Consider the following 18231-nt stretch of genomic DNA (forward strand, 5'->3'; position numbering starts at 1 on the left):
CATAATGGTATATGAACGATAGGGTCAGGTCTACTTTTGGATGGCCTGCAGAGGCCATTCGCTAATGAAACGTCCTTAGAGGACAATCGCACGATAGCGATCCTAAGAGTGTACATGTCTCAGGGTTTATAGTAAGTCAGTAGTCGATTTATGTCGAACCAATGATTTCAGTCCACTGGGCTGACATCTTCTGAACCTTAGCAAAACGATCTTTGCTCTGCTGTGGCCTATGCTCAGGGTGTTATATACGCTGTCTTTAACGGTTACGTTTTTCGGGTTTGCTTTCTTCAGCGGATCGATTCTGAACGGCTGACAGATGCACGGCGGAGGACGAATCGGCGAACGAGGTTAGCAATGCGAAAAAGGGTTTATGCGACTATGAACTGGCAAAGCAGTGTGTTCTTGTGTACTCGTCCGTTTTTGGCTGATCACCGTAATCGTTAGTAGTACGCTAACTACTACAGATAAGTCAAATGCCGATACCGTATGCATACAAACGAGACGGGCGTCAAACGTTCGTCTGCGACTTTTCCTAAACTTTCTACAACAAAACATAGCAAAGGAATGCCCTTGATCAACACGGGTTGATAGCCATGCTTCATATGATAACACTGAAAATAGCTCGGTGCAAGTTGTAGGCCAAAATGAATCAACCTGAAATGCTTTTGCATGAACATTTTATACGGAACAAAAATATTGCTCTATTGTACTTGCTTGATTTTTCGGCCTTTGCTAATAGGCTTAAGTGGTGTGTCTTCTATATCCTTGTAGAGTACTTGAGGCACTTTTTTAAAATTAAAAAGGCAGCCATATTCTCTAACATACCTAGATTGTATATCGCTACCTTATTCTATAGCTACAGCATGTTCATATAAACGTAGATTGAGTTTTATTTGAATTGTATTAAACCCTTGTGTATTAAACCCCTTGTGACTAATTTGCTTGGTATATAGACAGCTCAAAAGCCCACTGACGAGTTTAAAAATGGACCCAGTTGATGCATATACGTAGCTCGTATTGATGTGTGATAACATGAATGAATGAAACCTGTTTAGACATTTGCACTCATTTTTGGGATGGGTCGAGATAATCAACAGTTCGTATGTATTATAGCCTTTAATGGCTGAAATACACTCTTGTGATGTATGCCAATTGCCAGGTGTTTAGCGATGAGGGTACTCGGCAACTCTCATGATCTACTTATTACGACAAGTAAGTTAAAATTAAAAAAAGATTACATCGTACATGAACGTAAGTTTTTAGGACTGAGATTCGGGTCTGTATCGAACAGTACTATTATCATTTTGGTGATATAAAAAACGTTTTTTAAAATAATAGAAGCAATACGATAGTTCGACTACCCTTTGTTTTTATCAAGTTTTTTCTTTAATTATTATTATTATTATTGTCATTTTAAACATAATCAAAAATATTTATTTTATTGCTTTACGGTCCACTCAAGATCACAGTTTGTGTATTTAGCATTTCCTTAGAGGCAACTATACTACAGTATTTCATACGCATTCTCCGTTTTTTTTTTTTTTTTTGTTTCCATTCTAGTTTTTGTCTTTAGTTCAGCTGAATCCGATTATAATGGAGTATACTCGTAAAACGAGTATCGAGCATCTGCATCAAATATCTACCATCATCGGTCTCTTTGACACATCCAATTCGAGTGCGCGTTTTTGACACTTGGGTAAAGGGTACTCGCTAAAATTGTTGTTCGACATCTCTGTAAAGCTAATTTTGATTGAGATAGCATCTTGTTGACAATGAAGAGGCTAAGATTTATCTAATCTTTTAATATACGGTTATCGGCACGTCAGACAGGTAGTGCGTCCTAACGCTCCGTATCCATTCTATTCTGAGTTGAGTGGTCCACAATTGTCCTACGGCCACCAGCGGTACTGTGACATGTCTTTGTTAATGATAACTGTCAACTTGGAAAACCAGTGAACGGCTTACTGAGTGAAAATTCCGTGGAAATAAGCGTAGGCGCGAATCGAACGACTATTACGGCCAGTGCTCCATGTCTGTGAGAATCGCGGCTACTATTGTTCTAAGTAAGGAAAAGTTTGCTGGACGATTTTGCGATTGAGGTGGATTCGTATACGTCTGCTACTGAGATCTAACGCTTTTTACAATACACTGGTGCAAAAGGGCCTCCAGTAACAATCCTAAACCTAGTATTTCATTGTTGTCAGGAGGCTGTCATTATCTTTAAGTTATCGATTTTATGCTAACTTGTACGTGAAGAGCGACGATGTCAACCATACTGTCGCACAAAGAAAGACCATCTGTTCCAGTTTTAAGGTTGAGATACCAAGATGGCAAGGAACCTCGCGATTCGAAATATCAGGATACTCTTATAAGTAAACTCAGTATCAGCAGATTACTAGGACCCCGAAGCCCGACGCGCGTCTTATCTCGCTCGACGCTCGTTTTAACTGTCCTTTCTGGAGTGCTGTTGTTTGATTTGTTCACGGGTGGGCCCTGTGTAAGGCTACTGATTCCTCTTGTGGATTATGCACTCCCCGTGCTGAACGAGCCCGACTTTGGAAGGAGCGTGGTAAGTGATTGTCCACGCATCGTTTACGGATAGCCCTAATTTACAGTTAATTGCAATAGTCTCTCAGCTAATGAGTGTATTTTACCAGAAAGATAGGATTTATGAGACTTCAGAAGAGGACTCAGTGTTTATATCTGTATTGACCAGCGTTGGCATACTTTATAAAAACGAAGAATTTACCCTACATACATTAGGTATTTGTTTATTATTGTTAAACCTTTGCAAATTTAGGCTCAAGGCAGAACAAAAGAGCTTGCAATAGCCAATATAAACAAAATATGACATAAATTTGAACTTTTCAAGTTCCTACCTTTTGAAGCAGACGATCAATATTTCACTCACGATACAGTATCTTTACAACAGTTAAGGGGTTAGGAAAAAAACACGATGCAAAAAATTAATTAATGAAAGTTTTTAAATACTTGTAGTCGAAATTCTCTCTTCCGCTTGTTCGCATATGTATCGTCGTATAAACCGCCAGCCAACCACCTATGAGAACTAAAAGCTTTCCTTCACCACGCGAAGTTCAAGAGTCGTTGTCCAAAGTAAGCAAACTTTGCAGCGTTCATTTGATGGAGGAAAATTAGTGTCTCTTTGGTGTTATGGTGATTGAATTTGACGATTGCCCACGCTTAATCGCGTCATGTGTAACACTGCGAAATGGGTCACAAACATATTTTTCTCACATAATCAGATGTTTCGGCAAAATTTCATAATCATTTACGAGCCTGTCAATGGTGAGAGTGTTATAGGAGGAGCTGGTCCGAAGTCGTGGCTTCGAATTCGAGACGCACGAAGTGACGACCAAAGATGGATACATTATAGAAATGCATCGAGTGTATCACAAAAAATTCAGCAACAGCGTCCGGTTTGTACAATATGTCTATATTTTAACCCAATTTTTCTATTAGTTTTTGTATATGCATACGATTGCTTACTCGAACACTGTTACATTCGCGGGACATAGAAGTGCCACTGTTTTTTTGTTTTATAACATCAATATCGACCGATAACATCAACTACTACTAGAAGTATCTAAGCAGCGACAAATGCTAAAATGCGCTCCTCCGAGCTCATCTTGCATTGAAAACTCGCTTTTTCAGGCCTGCGCTGATGCTCGGATTACCGCTCTTCTGTACTTCAGCGATAACGGTCGTTGACTACAGGAACAACACAGCTGGTGCGTGAATAGGCTTATATTTACAGAAATTAGAGTCATACTGCAAGCTAAAATAATATGGCTATGTCGAACCCTCACGGCCGACACATAAAAACGAGATAAGCGTAAATTTCAGACTGCTTCTGTTGACTGTCTCAGTGGACCGTTCACTGTATTACTCGCATCTGTAATACATTCTACGGTATATCTTGTGCAGCATATCTGTTTGCAGATGCCGGGTATGATGTTTGGCTGATGAACGTACGAGGTAATCGATTTGGTAGAAGGCACGTTTTTCTCGATCCTGTCAAGGACAAGCTTGCCTTCTACGATTTTACCCACCTCGATATAGCAGAATTCGACTTTCCTATGCAAATCGACTACGTCATACAATATACTGGACAAACAAAGGTACCAAAATTTCAAGATTTAGGAAGACCAGGTAAACATTAATATATATATATATATATATATATATGTAGGCAAACAAGTGGGTCGTCAATAACACAAGGGACTATTATAGTTAGTTAAAATTCACATAGCAGATTATTACAAAAAAGAAAAAAACAAGAGCAAATTGGTGCGGTTTGATCAAGTCGTTATTTCAAGGACGATGAATTATGAAGAAATTGCTTGTATATGGGAACCGGCTCTTCCTTCTAGAACGATTTGTTACTACCAGGTTGAATGTTTATGTCCAGTGTAATACCGTTAACCAAATTTGTACGACCGGACATTTTTTTCATTTTCTCAAGATCTTGAAAATAGTTGAAAATGATCAAGAAAAAATACGGAAGCTCGGTATTTTCTATACGAATCTCCGCGATCTGGTAGCAGCACTTAACCCCTATGCATGCAAGCCACTTTCAATTTTCTTTATCTATAAAGTACTATTTCGAAGGAACTATAAAGTTTTTTTTTTTTTGCCAATTTTGATTATCCGGCACTTCAAACTCTTCTTGTCAGTACGTATTCGAGAACATCCAACAATACCTCAAGAAAAAAATGTAGCGGATCATCACTTCCCGTCATGTTGTACGTAATTTCTTTTAGTTAACTGGTCATTGGAAACGAATGTAATCGAGCACTCTCTCTCACTCAGTTCTTTCTTTTATATTATACAATCTATTTTTTTGCAACATATTATTGAGCTCACCACTGTACTCATAACTATAAATAATTAATTATTTACAGTTCACGCAATGCGATGAGTGGGGAATGTGTGTTTTCCCTATCTAACCTATCTACACCTATCTTACAATCACGTCTTCGGTATCGACGCTATATAGGTATATTTGACCGGTGTTTCTCAGGGGGCAGCCGCTGCATTCGCCCTACTCTCGAAACGGCCAGAATATAATTCAAAGGTCCACGCCATTGCATCGTACGGCGGGTTTCGGAGTCTTTGCTTCTCCAGCAATGTTGGAGTTGTCGTGTTCTCCAAACTAGCATGGCCCTTATCGGTAAGTGCTTTTTAAAAGTCACTCGAATGTACATATACCAGACAACACAACCATATGGCGTCAAGGTAAAGTTTGCGATCGCCCCGTACACATCGAGGACAGGGCTTGTTTTGTATTGTTGATGATAGCGATTAATAAACATGTATGAGTACTGTTTATTTTCTCAGCCACTGACGCCATTTGTTGCAGCTTGTCATAAACCATGAAGAATAGTACTGCGAATGAAATGACCTTCCAGCTGATCACCAATACCAGTTCATGGATTAGTAATAATTCATATATTTACTGAACTCGTGTGGTGTTCGTCCACTTCTACTTACGAACACCCATTGCGGTCCTTGACTTCGAATAAGTCAATCTATCACATTAAACAGATGCACCACTCTGTTCCAGCTGCCCAGCCTGAACCCAGGTTGGTCTAGTTTGTTGTATTCACTGTATGGTTTTGTTGAATCATCCCATCACTTTGTCTTAGCTATTTACTTACATTGATTCAATACACTGATCCGTTACTTTTGCTTCGGAGGCTTACCCCAATTCAGCTGCTTCATTACCCTGCTCCAAGTACGCCCCTGGTCCGAGTATCCTAGTGACATGTGTCAATTCTATCGTGCTCGTGTTGTGATTGAGATGGCACTCTGCTGCCTTTGGCCCGTTATTTCCTAGGGACTATTCTGGTATGAAAGTGTTTTTAACTTTCAAAACTGAATAAAGTAAATGGGGAATATAAATAGGGAAAAATATATATTTTTCATAAATTCTAAACTGGTTAACACAGCACATCCGACTGTTGCAGTCAAAAAGATAAGTAATTTCTTCCGAGGATCTAATTTTCGACGTACTATGTACAACTCGAAAAGCTAAGACCGTTTCAGGTTTAAGTGTATCATAAATGCCGACCGTTTCTGAGTTAATTGCCGCATCTTTCCGAAGTTCGCAGCGCATATAGGTCTTTCATATTTGTTGACCGAAAGAAATTTTCCCATATATCGCTTTGATCAATATTTTCTGTTCAAGCCAAGTCCACACGCAAAAAACACACAGAGGTATTCCCGAAATGGTAGGTAAGTACGTGAATACAAGCCCTTCTTTCTCCTTATTTGTATTAACTCAAATTTAAGTTTATAATCATAACTATACAGAATAAGCCAAGACTAGATGAAGGCCTGTGTTGCCATACAAACGCGGAATTTCTCTGTGTTGTTTTACATAGCTATCCTGGACTAAACAATACAGGGTAACTATATAAGTTACTGCGTTTCGAGCACACGTATCGGATGCCTTCGATGCTAATTTTACGGAGAAATTAAAAAATCTAACCGGCAGTGCAGAGTGCGATTTAGCTCAATAGGCATACGTATAAGTGTCTATATGTTAGGTCAGAGCATCGTATATTCAGCAACTGTTATATCACATGTTGTCGTTGTCAAGAACGTAACACATTTTCTTTTTTTTTTTCATTTCATACCGGACAAAACTGTGTTATACAAATGTGCACCATACTGTGGATAATCCCGACCATGGATGAATTTACTATAATTATGTATCTACTTTAATTATGTACCTTCTGGTTGATGTGCCCGTATTTAGAGCACTCAATACCGGAGCTCACATTGTGCAGCAGAACTTCATATGGACCTATGGGAATGGACAGTCATTTTTCGTGTGCCTAACTTGGCAGTAAATGGTTATAAAATGTCGTTTCTAATACCTCTCCTCACAGCCCTTTCTAGTAGGAAATGCATTTTTCTCATTCTGCAGAATAACAGGCTCGTTCGCACGAAATCATGAATAGCTCATCATAGCTGATTCACAACAGTGATGTTCTATAAGCGGATTTTTTCAAAAGTTAATAAATTGTAGTGAGCCTATTATTGGGCTATATAACGACAAAAAAAAAGAAAAAAAAAAAAAACGTTAACGAATAAACTGGAATAATTCTTCCCTGCAGAACCGGTTGCCTTTAACGATAGTGTTAAGCTAATCATCACCTACATAGTCCTTTCCTACCTAGCAGTTATTGAAGCATATCGATAATGGTAATATTTTTTCATCATCATGACGCAAAATCGCCAAGGTGAACGTATGCTTCAAGGAGCTTGCTGGTCTGCTGACCAAAAGACTACTTGCCTTTTTAGGAAGTAGCAAACTTCTACCGAGGGAACAACATAGATTTCGGAGGAGCGGAATGCGGTGTCCTGATGCCTGATATTAAATAGGCACCCTAAATAGCCGCATTCGGCCCTGCATCCAAATATCTGATCCTGCGTATTTTGGCGTACACAAGTCCACTATGATATATGTTTGCCCTGCCAGCTGCGATCCTCCTAGAGGAAAATATAGGCATTGATGACAAGGTTAAGAGAATCTGGTCGAGATTATCCTATACGGGTATAGCTGGGTAATTTACCCTTTTGGAAAATTTTAAGAACATTCCGCGGCTTTGACTAGGATTGTTGCGGCCGTAACGGAACTGGGCCTAACGGTCAACTTGGATAAGGCCATAAATTCCAGAAGGGAGGCAGGATCATGCCTGGCGATATAATGCCTCTCATCGTATCGTTCCTTCGGTACGGCAACGGATTCCGATTATCTCAGGCTATTTATCTCATTTAATAATCACTACTTCACCCCGCAAACCACAGAAAGGTATAGAAAAGCATTAATTTTATCTTGTGCAATTAGGACTCCAAATCATCGTTCCACCACAAGAGCGCTCTGCGTTTTCGGCTTCAAAGAGGCACCCGTAACGGGATAAGTATAGTTTAGGGGGATCTTACTGCAGGTGATCTCGAGCTACTTAACCAATAAAAGCCTCTTTCCTCAGGCGTGCTCTTGGCTTTTATCGTGCACTCCGCTGCTCTCCCTGAAATCTCGTTGTGGACTTCCAGCAAATGAGAGCTTCTCTGAATGTCTCAGCAGATCAACCTAGCGAAAAATGGAGTTGTAACAGACGTGAAGGACTGTAATACATACCATGCAGGATTAGCCTTCTAGTGCCCTCGCTCGAGAGCCCGATACACTGATGCAAAGCAGCTATGCTGTAAACTTAACCTATTTTTTTCTCAGTCAGTGAATGTTCCAATCTAGGGGCCATACAGATTATCATTGGATCCTGTGATATAGAACATATGTGTTGTTGCTAAGTGTTTGTGGCATATATTTAAACATGTACCATCAAAATGTAAAGCACATGTTATGGTTTTTTCTCCAACGTTAAACTAAAGTTACACTCCATTTCTATACGAAGGTAGTTATTTCATGGTTGCTGAATATTTAATGTTAAAATCAAGCGCCTTGAATTACTAGATGTTGGTTATTGTTTGTTATTATTTGTTTTGGGTACCTAGGATTTGCTGCTGAATATCGAATATCTGGCAGCCCTCTTTCTCTCTTTCTCACCAGTAGGCCGTCTATGTGCGAGAGCTGGCAACTTCTGCGGGACGCTTATGACGTACGTGGGCTTCAAATCGGACCATTATTTCAATGTTGTAAGTATTCACATTACAAATACGCCTTGGCTTCATTTCTAAAACTGCAGGAACATTTATGTATATTTACGTATTATATTTTGTTCCAATACCGCTGACACGAGGTTGTGTAAATTAGAAAAGTTTGAGCATTGATTACAAGCGACATCCGTTTGTAAGCTACCCGGCGAAAACGTTTATCATTTCTTTTTCCTCCAACGTTATTTGTATGGTCTAACAATTTGTCATGGCTTTACTTGTATATACGTACATAGTCATCTTGAAACGATTATGTACACATATATAATGAAAATACATCTGAAGTCAAAGTGGCATTGTTAAAATATCGGAATCTTCATTTATGGAGAATGTAACTAAAAAACAACAATGCAACAACATAGGGTTTTACTATGGGACTGCGAAAAAAAAATGTATTGAACGACATTGTTTTCAGAAAAGTCAATATACCGTTTACATGGCGTTCGCTTGCTACTTTCAGTCGCGGTTCGCGTTATATTTGGAACATGTTCCCGCTGGCACATCACTCAAGACATTTGTCTACTATGCTCAGGTGAGCGATACATCAGCAATCGGGACGAAAATTATACCGGAATAGTGATAGATGCTAAAGCTATAGTGTTCCAATAATTCCAGACGCGACAAACCGGGTGTGATGGTTCAGTGCGTGATTATGATTATGATCAGGGTGCGCTCACGTCCCTTCTTATCTCGCTCGGCTGGAAAGAGTCGATGAACGTAAAGAAGTATGGAACCCCTGAACCGCCGTTGTTGGACGCCAAAAATATCCAAGTTCCAATTAAAATCTACTACAGCGATGGAGACGACTTCGTGCCGTTTAAGGAATGAGCTTTTATTACTAACTAATAAAAGACTGTCATTTACTGTTCAAGTTCATACTTAGTCCGTAAACGTCTCTTCAATGAGGAACTGAGTTTGACGTCATGCTATTTTTCCTGTCGAAATTGCAGGAGGTGCAGAGAATGGCGAAAGATATAGGCATTCCCTCGTCGAACCTGCATCGAATCGCCGACGATCGTTTTTCACACGTCAATTTCGTGTTCAATAAAGACCGAAAAGACTTCATTGTTCACGCGATCGACTTCTTTCAAGGAGGAAACGCCTCGTGGCCGGAAGACCTAGAAAAACTTCGAGCATAAAACCGATCTATACGAAATCGGTTCTTCCTCTAGCAAGGGTATTTGACGGATGTGTTCTCAGTGCGGAAAGCGTCGATCGAAACACTCCGTAAAAGTGATTACGATGACCCGTGCTTCCAGTAGCACGGTTTGCAATATTACACATATTGTTACAATTAACTACGACGTTCTCGCGTTTAGCCACGAATTACAAGCTTTACACCCTGCAAAACATAAGGCACAATTAACTACGTAATAGAAGGTACGTGTAAAATCAATAAATTCTGCCTTGTTTACCTATACTTCTTTGCGAATCCGTTTCAACTTTAAGTACTGGAAAAGGTTTTCTGTGCAAGTGAAATCAGATATTTAACGTAAGTTGTTTCGATGGGTAGGCAAGCACTTGCGAGGGCTAAAAACGTTAGCAAAGGACACATTTTCATTCGAGTAAAATCTAGCTGTTTTAGCTTGACTCGAAGCTTTTTGAGCACAAAATTGAAGTCAACTTCACCCTTTGTTATTAAGACCAGCGAATTAGGGTGAGGGCGCTCCGTAGGTATCATACACCGATAGTAAGAGGTATAGGTGTGTATTTTACTTTTCGCAGCTTCTAGTTCCAACAAAGACACACCTACTAATAATGCCGATTTTCCAAATTATGTGTACTTGTATTGAAGTGTGTTACATGAATTTTTTGCAACCAGGAGAAATTCGGCTTTCGGAAAAAAAAGAAACATAGGAAAAATTAAATTGTTGGTTCAAGCATTTTAGACATTAAACGACGCGCTAACACTGAAGAATCTCCATCACTGGGTGTCATAACAAATTTTCGATTTAGTTTCAATTTTTGGCGCGAAATTTAAATAAATATCGAGTATCAAAGACACTTTTAAGATCCATAGATTTTTTCGAAACTTTCATTTGGACATTTCGTTACTGATCCACAGATTTTTTCGAAACTTTCATTTGGACATTTCGTTACTGAAAAGACGGATATGTTTTTGTAATAAAATTGGACCCCGATATCCTCCTAAGTGTTACTTTTTTATGTTCTTATATTAATTTTTTTTTTTGGTTTTTTGCAGCTTGCGTGAAATTCTTTTTATCGACTTAATATAGGCTCTACTAGCGAAATCTGGAGTGAAATTCGGGAATTTTATTTTAATTATGGTTGGGAGATATCCAAAGCCTGAATTGGCTGTACGAGAGCATTTTTTCGATAAAATCGCTGCAAAATATAGTACATCAATACAAAACATAAACTCTCTATCCAAAGGATCGTTTGGCATTTGTTACTGATGCGAATAATTATTAATCATGAACATGTTTGTAGGCCCCTCTGTGAGAGACCGTGTGCAGAAATTGTTAACTCTGCTCTTAAGCGTATTGCACATAAACCGTGAAATCTCTTGTGTGCGTTTTGGTCTGCTACAGGTGCCGAACATGTACACTTAATAACAGTACATGGTACAGCTCGAAACAGCTTTTACACTCGTATGTAAACGCTATCTATAGGCTACCCAGTAACCGTAGCAGGGTAACAAAGCTACTTTTATAGGGCGACAGCTCAACGATAGGGAAGTCACGAATGGATGGTATTATTATTACAGAAAGACGGGGTAATTAATTCAAATCTATTTCTTTTTCGGATTCGCAGCTCCCACAATGTGTGCCGTTTCCCAATATAACCTAATGAGACTAGCCGGTGTAGAGTCACCCTGAAATAATCAAGATCAATGAAAACAACGATGATGCATGGTAAATCGGTTGACGAAAGCCATGTGAATGCTCAGGAAACTCCGATAAAAGATTCTCATGATCAGTTAGGTAGTTTGGTCAACTGATCTTACCCACGGAGTGTCGAAACAAGCAAATAAAGGGACGCGACATAAAACATGGCTTCAACGTCGCGTCTAAAACCGTTGCTAATTAAATGTCCTAAAAAGAGCTTGGTTGTCGGCATTTAAAATCGCTACTCAGTGTAAATTTGTATTTTATGTTGCCAGTGCTGGCTCTATAGTCGTCGTCATCATTTAACAACAGGAATCAATGCACTATTCCTCCTGTGCAAAATCAGTCCTATCACTATAATCATATCAATCCATGTATAGATCAATTTTATAGTGAGGGTATAGCACGGATTCATCTTAGGCTCATCTTGTCGTAAGTTAGTTCAACTTTCAGTAACGTTGACCCAAACAACATCACTAACAGTGACGTTGCAATAATTAACAGTAAATATAGGACTATTCCCCCTGTGGAAAATTCGAATCAATACATCATTACTATAGGCGATAAAATAAATGCTGAATATGGTTTCTTTTCCTACATAACGTAACGGTACATCGATGTCAAAGTATTAGAATTAAATTCTATCTAACTTCGGGTACTTCAGACACCGTGCAGATAAACAACGCTATCATTTATATATTTAGTCTGCTCCGAAGTAAAGTAAGTCTGCACTCAAACGTTATTCAAAACGAAACAAAGAAGTCAGGGAGTCAATGTACTAGATAAATCTAGTAGTTTTATAGCTTTATAATATGGAATCTTTGTGTCACTCAAATACAATTTGCAAACGACATATATCTTTTAGCTGCGAGGGCAGATCATTACCTGAAAGCTCATTTGACTGGAGTATTAGCCGAAAGCAGCCACTGGCTCAGGATAACTTTATGCTATTCGTAGGAAAAAACTGAGATATTAGGTCATACGAAGGCCAAGACATGGAAAGGACAGGAGAAAATGTCGACTACTTAGAACTCACAATTAGGTAAAAACAGTCAAATCGCAAATACTTTATATAACTGAAGGCCTAATTAAAAGCGTATCCAAAACAGGTCAGCTCTATCCAGCGTATTCTTCTGTTCGCTAGATTCACCACATCCTTAACCCAAACCACACACGTCCTTAACCCAATTGCAACTTTTTTACACGTCGTTTCCTGTCTGGAATATCTAGAAACTACTGGAAAATGTACTTTATTTCTATGATATCGGCCACAAATCAAACAGCCAGAAACTGTTTGGAAAACTACCAGGTTCTCACTTCAACCTTCAAGGAAACTTCGGCCTAAGCGTCAATAGAGTTAATTTCAAGGACCGAATTATGAATATAAAAAAGATCATCAAAAAATCCTCAGCATACTGGGAATGCAATCAATTCAAATAAAAAAGAGAACCAAACATTACTACAATATGTACCAGAGGCTCGGCAAACGGTAACTTTTAGTTAATAGTATTGATAGAAGAATATACTGCGTATTATAATTTAATCGTGTATCCATCTAAATTCAGAAGCCCAATGTATATATAGTGTATATGTAGGAAAATAACTGTGAGGTCTACGACTCACCTTATTCAGAGATGGGTGTTCGCCTTCCCAAATAGCAAATAATTAATATGCCCACATAACACACGTGTTTTGATAAATAACTGTCTATCATGTGTCCATAAGCCTATAATTGTGCAATAACACAGTTGATTACCATAAAAATACATATATAATTAATAAACTTAACTCAAGCCAAGTGGTGAGGTCCATTCAAAAACTATATGGTGACATATGGGGTGTTTTTCATAGCAGTAGCTTGTACCGGAAACGTATTAGAACTCTCCTAGTATATTCAGCATATAGTTTTCGTTTAAGCTATCAACACTAATAGCAATATTGTTATTTTATGCTACAAATAAAACCTTCTATCATTCAAGGCTAAAAGGTCGTGTGCGTACATTGCCATTTAAATCTTCGGAAGCGTTTTGCCTAGAAGCATACTAAATCTTATTCAGTCGGTCTTTAGAAATTCTATATTTTTTTTTGTATTAATCAAATCCAATGTTGGGATCGGGACGGACGCTCGTTATAACTGTATTTACTAGATTTACTTACCTTGAATTTATTTACTGTGAAATTTTTTTGCGGCCTATCAAGGATCATTGACCTCCACTAGGAACATTAAAATTTACTAAATACAGTTAACGAATAAACCATTCATGCGGTTGTGATATGCAGTAGCAAACAATTGAGGGTCTAAAAATATACAGTATTAGTTGAAAACAATAAGCCATCATAAAGATTCAATTTGGGTTCGGACGAAACATTGAACATGCCATAACTGACCCGTTTCTAATAAAACCCCACGGAAACACGCGAATATATACCTATAACGGCAAATAGATGTTACAAGAAAATATGCAAAGCCAAATAATTCGTTTATAAGCTTTTTTAAACAGGGTTACACTTTACAATGGCGTCTATAAATCCAGAAACGGTCTTTACATCATTATGCAACTTCAAAGGCCGCTGTGAGCCTACTGCTTGTAGGTAGCGGCTTCGTATCAATCGTTTCTTTGTTTCTATTAGGCTCTCGGGAACCAATATTAGCTATCCCCTCAGATATTATTCATAGACCTGATTACAAATGCATAGGAATATATGGAAATATCGTTTTCCTGACTTGACCTCCACTCTTGCCGTTTAGGGAACAAGCTGCCAAGTGCCTTTCGGTAAATACTAGGTTTGTTGACGGACACGGTCGGCAGAGAACTTTCTGTGCAACTTTGCACTGTCAACTTAACAGAGCATTCTTTCAAATTACACATACTTTTTGTCGGGTACTAAAAATAGAACTGTTTGACGTTCCGTATCAGGATAGAGCGGAATACGTGCTAAGGAGCGTCGAAAAGTCAACATAGTCTAACAAAATTTTGGCGCGCATCCGTTGCTGCCGGTACAATAAAACCTGGCTTCTGTTGCACTGTTAGACAGACTATAGATGAACATGGACGAGAAGGGACAGCGCAATAGTGTGGTAAGTTAGCGAAAGTTTCTAGTGAAATAGCTTGAAAGGACTAATCAGTCGAGCAAATAACAATCCAATACTAGCAGTATCCTTTTGTACGACATGGAGGGGACCATTTAATCGGAACTTCCAGGGAAGCATTTTGTTCCAGCTCTCGTAGCTTGTGAAGACTGCTACCCTTTTAGATTGTTTCCTCGCATAGGTAAGCATACTCTTTTGGACCTCATATGTTTATAGTGTATCTAATGAAAATGGTAATTAAGGAATTAATAGCATCAGGGCCAATGCGGAATAGAACTATTTCTGGCGTATTTTGTATTGCATTAAATGGCGATGTGTCGGACCACCGTGCTGAATTATCAGAATATATATAAACACTTGGGGTTGCGACATAGAGGGGATAAAATAACTACCCGATCGCTAATGAGGCAAGCTGTATGCCGCAATAAATGCATAGATTTTAGAAAACGAATCTAAGAATGACATAGCAGAGTTTTATATAAGGCTGTCGCTGCAAAATTCAATTAAAAACTTCTTCGTAGCATTTTATTTGGATCCTGCTCTATTATCTAAGGTAAAGGGCTTCACAAGACTGCGTTTTCCGACGCCACTCTAACCTACAAACTCATCAAGCCAAGGTAGGAATCAGAACAGGAAATCCTAGGACAGACACCAAAATTTATGAAAACAAAAACAAGGTTCTGATAGGGGCATCCTGACATTTTGACGTAATATATGCCTAGATTACATGCATCATATGGAAAATTTACTTTCGGCTCATTGTTTTCGTTTCTGTTTAGCACAGTCAGGCTATTTACATGACTTGTGATATTATCGATACTATATGAACATTATTACTTTGCTAATCTCAACTTAGACTAAGTTACGTGCATAGGTAAGTTCATAGAAAATATCCAATAAAAACGCGAATTGAATGTGAGCAGAATAAGTATCAAACCTACGTCGTAAGGAAGGTGTAGGCCCCGGCAAATGTTACAACGTCAACGTCCTGTGTTGCAAAGCAATACACGTTGCTGAAAGCTGAAGGCTATATATCTTCTCCAAGTATATTGTTCCATAATATTGTGACAATTAAACAGTAGGTGTTGATGCTTATTTTTAGAAGTTTGCGTTCATTAATTAAGAAAGCCATTGACGAGACGGAGTTGCACGCTCGCCACAAGAACAGTAAGGCCCACGTCTCTTCTAGCACTTTTAGGCACCGTTTTGCCTCGGGGTCCGATGTATTTTCATTTAATCTGACGAGCATCTTAGTTATGGCTATTAAAGCAGTATCGGCCAAACGGAAGGAGAACGCTAACTATGACGATAATTTAGTCATACTGTTTTATACACCCGTCATGACCCACAGTTAACCTCCATACGGTTTCATCCGCTTAACTATGTTGGCTGGCTTACGTGGGCCAATTGAATTCGTAACGCAGGCGCCAATAATCAATAATATTACACTTTCGCAGGTATTGAAGGATCGGACTCGTAATACATGACAATTTATCAAGTACCCTACGTGTTAGATAACTGGAAAACTACCGATGCATTCAGTTGTTTTTTTTTTCATAAGGCGGCAAGAAAATTTAACGGGAGGATGATTTAAAACGTCACTACGACTGTCTTCAGCAGTCCGGTTTTTTTTTTAACACAACTGCGTAAAGTTATCGTAGATAGTAAGTCTTAGCCCTCGTATTATTGTAACCCCGACATTCTAATATGTAGCATACAACTTCGACACCGCCTAATAATCTGGAATGTGTAAATGGAAGTAGGATCGGATTATTAGATTGTTTAATATCTGATTGATTAATATCTAATAAAAAAAAATTTCGTACTAGCAAAGCACATACGCCACTGTACCTATGCAAGGATTTGCCTATTGTTCGCACTTCTCGACTGTTATACTAGATAGCAAGTAGCACGACTTTTTGAAAGCATCATAAAAAATTATATGTAATCAATTTAAAGAACTAGATTTTCTCCTAGAAGCGTGGCTCCCCGCAACCTATAGAAGATCAGGTATTTCAGTCGTCCATTGACGACGATCCCGCCCGAAATACGCCATCTTGTGCTTGAAAACATACACGAACAGAAGCACAAGGAGGAAGGTTTCTTTGCAGTTACGTCTGCTAAGCCGTATAGAAATTTTAGCGATAACAGGCAGGCCTTGTACTTAGTGGTAACTTGTAACAAGTGGCCTAGTAATTAATTAATTAAATACAAATGGATAATTATATGCAAATATCAGATAGTCTGAAGCGATAACACCTAACGCTATTCTCATACGTGCGATAACAATTTGCGCAGCCGATAAATGACATCAATTAAGAAAATGATCCGTACTGAACCGTTGTGTATTACACCTTCTTGACGAACCGGCAGTATTGCGGATCCAACATAATAATTATAATAATAAAAATAGTAATTGCACATTGGTCCCCTTTAATTTAATATAAACAATTTTGATTTGCCCCTTGCCCAAGTGAACGTCTTGCCCAGTCGCTCTCGATCTATTAATTGTAAGTTCAGTTCAAGTACGACAGCCCTGCAGTGTTTCTGAGAATTGTCACACAGCTACTTCTATTTCCACTTAATATTGACACTGCAGTGCGGCATCTCAGCTGACACCATGTTTAAATTCAAGTTTATTCTAAAAAAAAACTATCCCTGCTTGTGAATTATACTATAGCTAGACAGAGATCATTTGCAAAATTGGATTTAAGAACATAACGGGTCTATAGTATAAATTTATTGAACGAACATTCAAAAATCTTATGAAGTGCTCTTCCAATCGAACGATACGTCCCTTCTTGTTCTTTAGACGAATGAAAAGCAATGCCCTAAGGGAATGAACGTTTACTCCTGTCAGACTTCCTTTAGTAGTTTCAATCTCTTGGAGAGTTTCAAGAGTGAGCCAGTGCCCATGCTCAGGCCTGAACGCGTCAGACGGCGCGATACTATGCGAGTCCGTGTAAACAGGAGTTCGCGTGCTGGTGTTATAAAACACAGGCATAAAAAGCCCCTGCATCGTTGCATTGTCACCGGGCTGAGAATCACTTCTCTGTCCTAACTACAACGGTACACGCGTATGCTTTCAACAGATTCAGGCTAACTCAATACAATGTCTGCTAACATTAGATAATATTTTTAGTATGAGTGTTTCAAATTAGTATGGTAAATTAGATTTCCCAAAGGCTCCGTCCTATTCTGATCGTTATATGGTCAGGGGGTATATGTGGGTGTGGGGATAGGTGTGATTATGAGATGGCTTCTATTTGCAGCGGTGTATTTCAGCCAGAATGAATAGGATACAAAATGGGACTTATATCGAGTATGTATATAATATCTAACAAAAAAGGAATAGAATCGACAATGGCGTATCATACACATGTGCCGAAGTCATTCTATAAAGCTTATTTACAATGTCTGCTACAGCAGGACATTATTCTCTATCGTTAAAATATGAACTCCCGTGAGCCTTTCATTCAGGGCCTTTTGCGTATTAGTAACCGCTTTGCAAAATAAGGTGTTCTTAAGCTCCGGCAACATTTGAACGAAAGGCACACAGTCTATCAATACCAGTAAACAAGGTTGCGTATC

General features: G+C 38.8%; 1 protein-coding gene across 4 annotated transcripts; it reads left to right on the forward strand.

The window, feature by feature from the left end:
- The first annotated feature begins 289 nt into the window (after positions 1-289).
- On the forward strand, positions 290-13381 carry LOC111247606 (gastric triacylglycerol lipase-like). 4 transcript variants are annotated; one of them, XR_015323924.1, is made up of 12 exons: positions 292-347; positions 1160-1212; positions 1561-2569; positions 3322-3437; positions 3673-3749; positions 3946-4139; positions 5018-5191; positions 8542-8682; positions 9161-9232; positions 9316-9520; positions 9649-10080; positions 11476-13381. XR_015323924.1 is itself a non-coding variant. In XM_086983894.1 (11 exons), the coding sequence occupies exons 3-11, from the start codon at positions 2264-2266 to the stop codon at positions 9837-9839; spliced, it is 1452 nt and encodes a 483-aa protein (XP_086840020.1). In that variant the 5' UTR covers positions 290-347; positions 1160-1212; positions 1561-2263; the 3' UTR covers positions 9840-10120. The 4 variants fall into 4 exon arrangements, 3 of the variants coding, with proteins under 3 accessions (XP_086840020.1, XP_086840021.1, XP_086840019.1); XM_086983894.1 differs by lacking the exon at positions 11476-13381 and having other exon boundaries at positions 290-347; positions 5042-5191; positions 9649-10120; XM_086983893.1 differs by lacking the exon at positions 11476-13381 and having other exon boundaries at positions 9649-10120.
- Positions 13382-18231: the final 4850 nt, after the last annotated feature.

The sequence above is a fragment of the Varroa destructor genome, unplaced genomic scaffold (genome assembly GCF_002443255.2).
Source record: "Varroa destructor unplaced genomic scaffold, Vdes_3.0 BEIS01000003.1, whole genome shotgun sequence".
NCBI lineage: Eukaryota > Metazoa > Arthropoda > Arachnida > Mesostigmata > Varroidae > Varroa > Varroa destructor.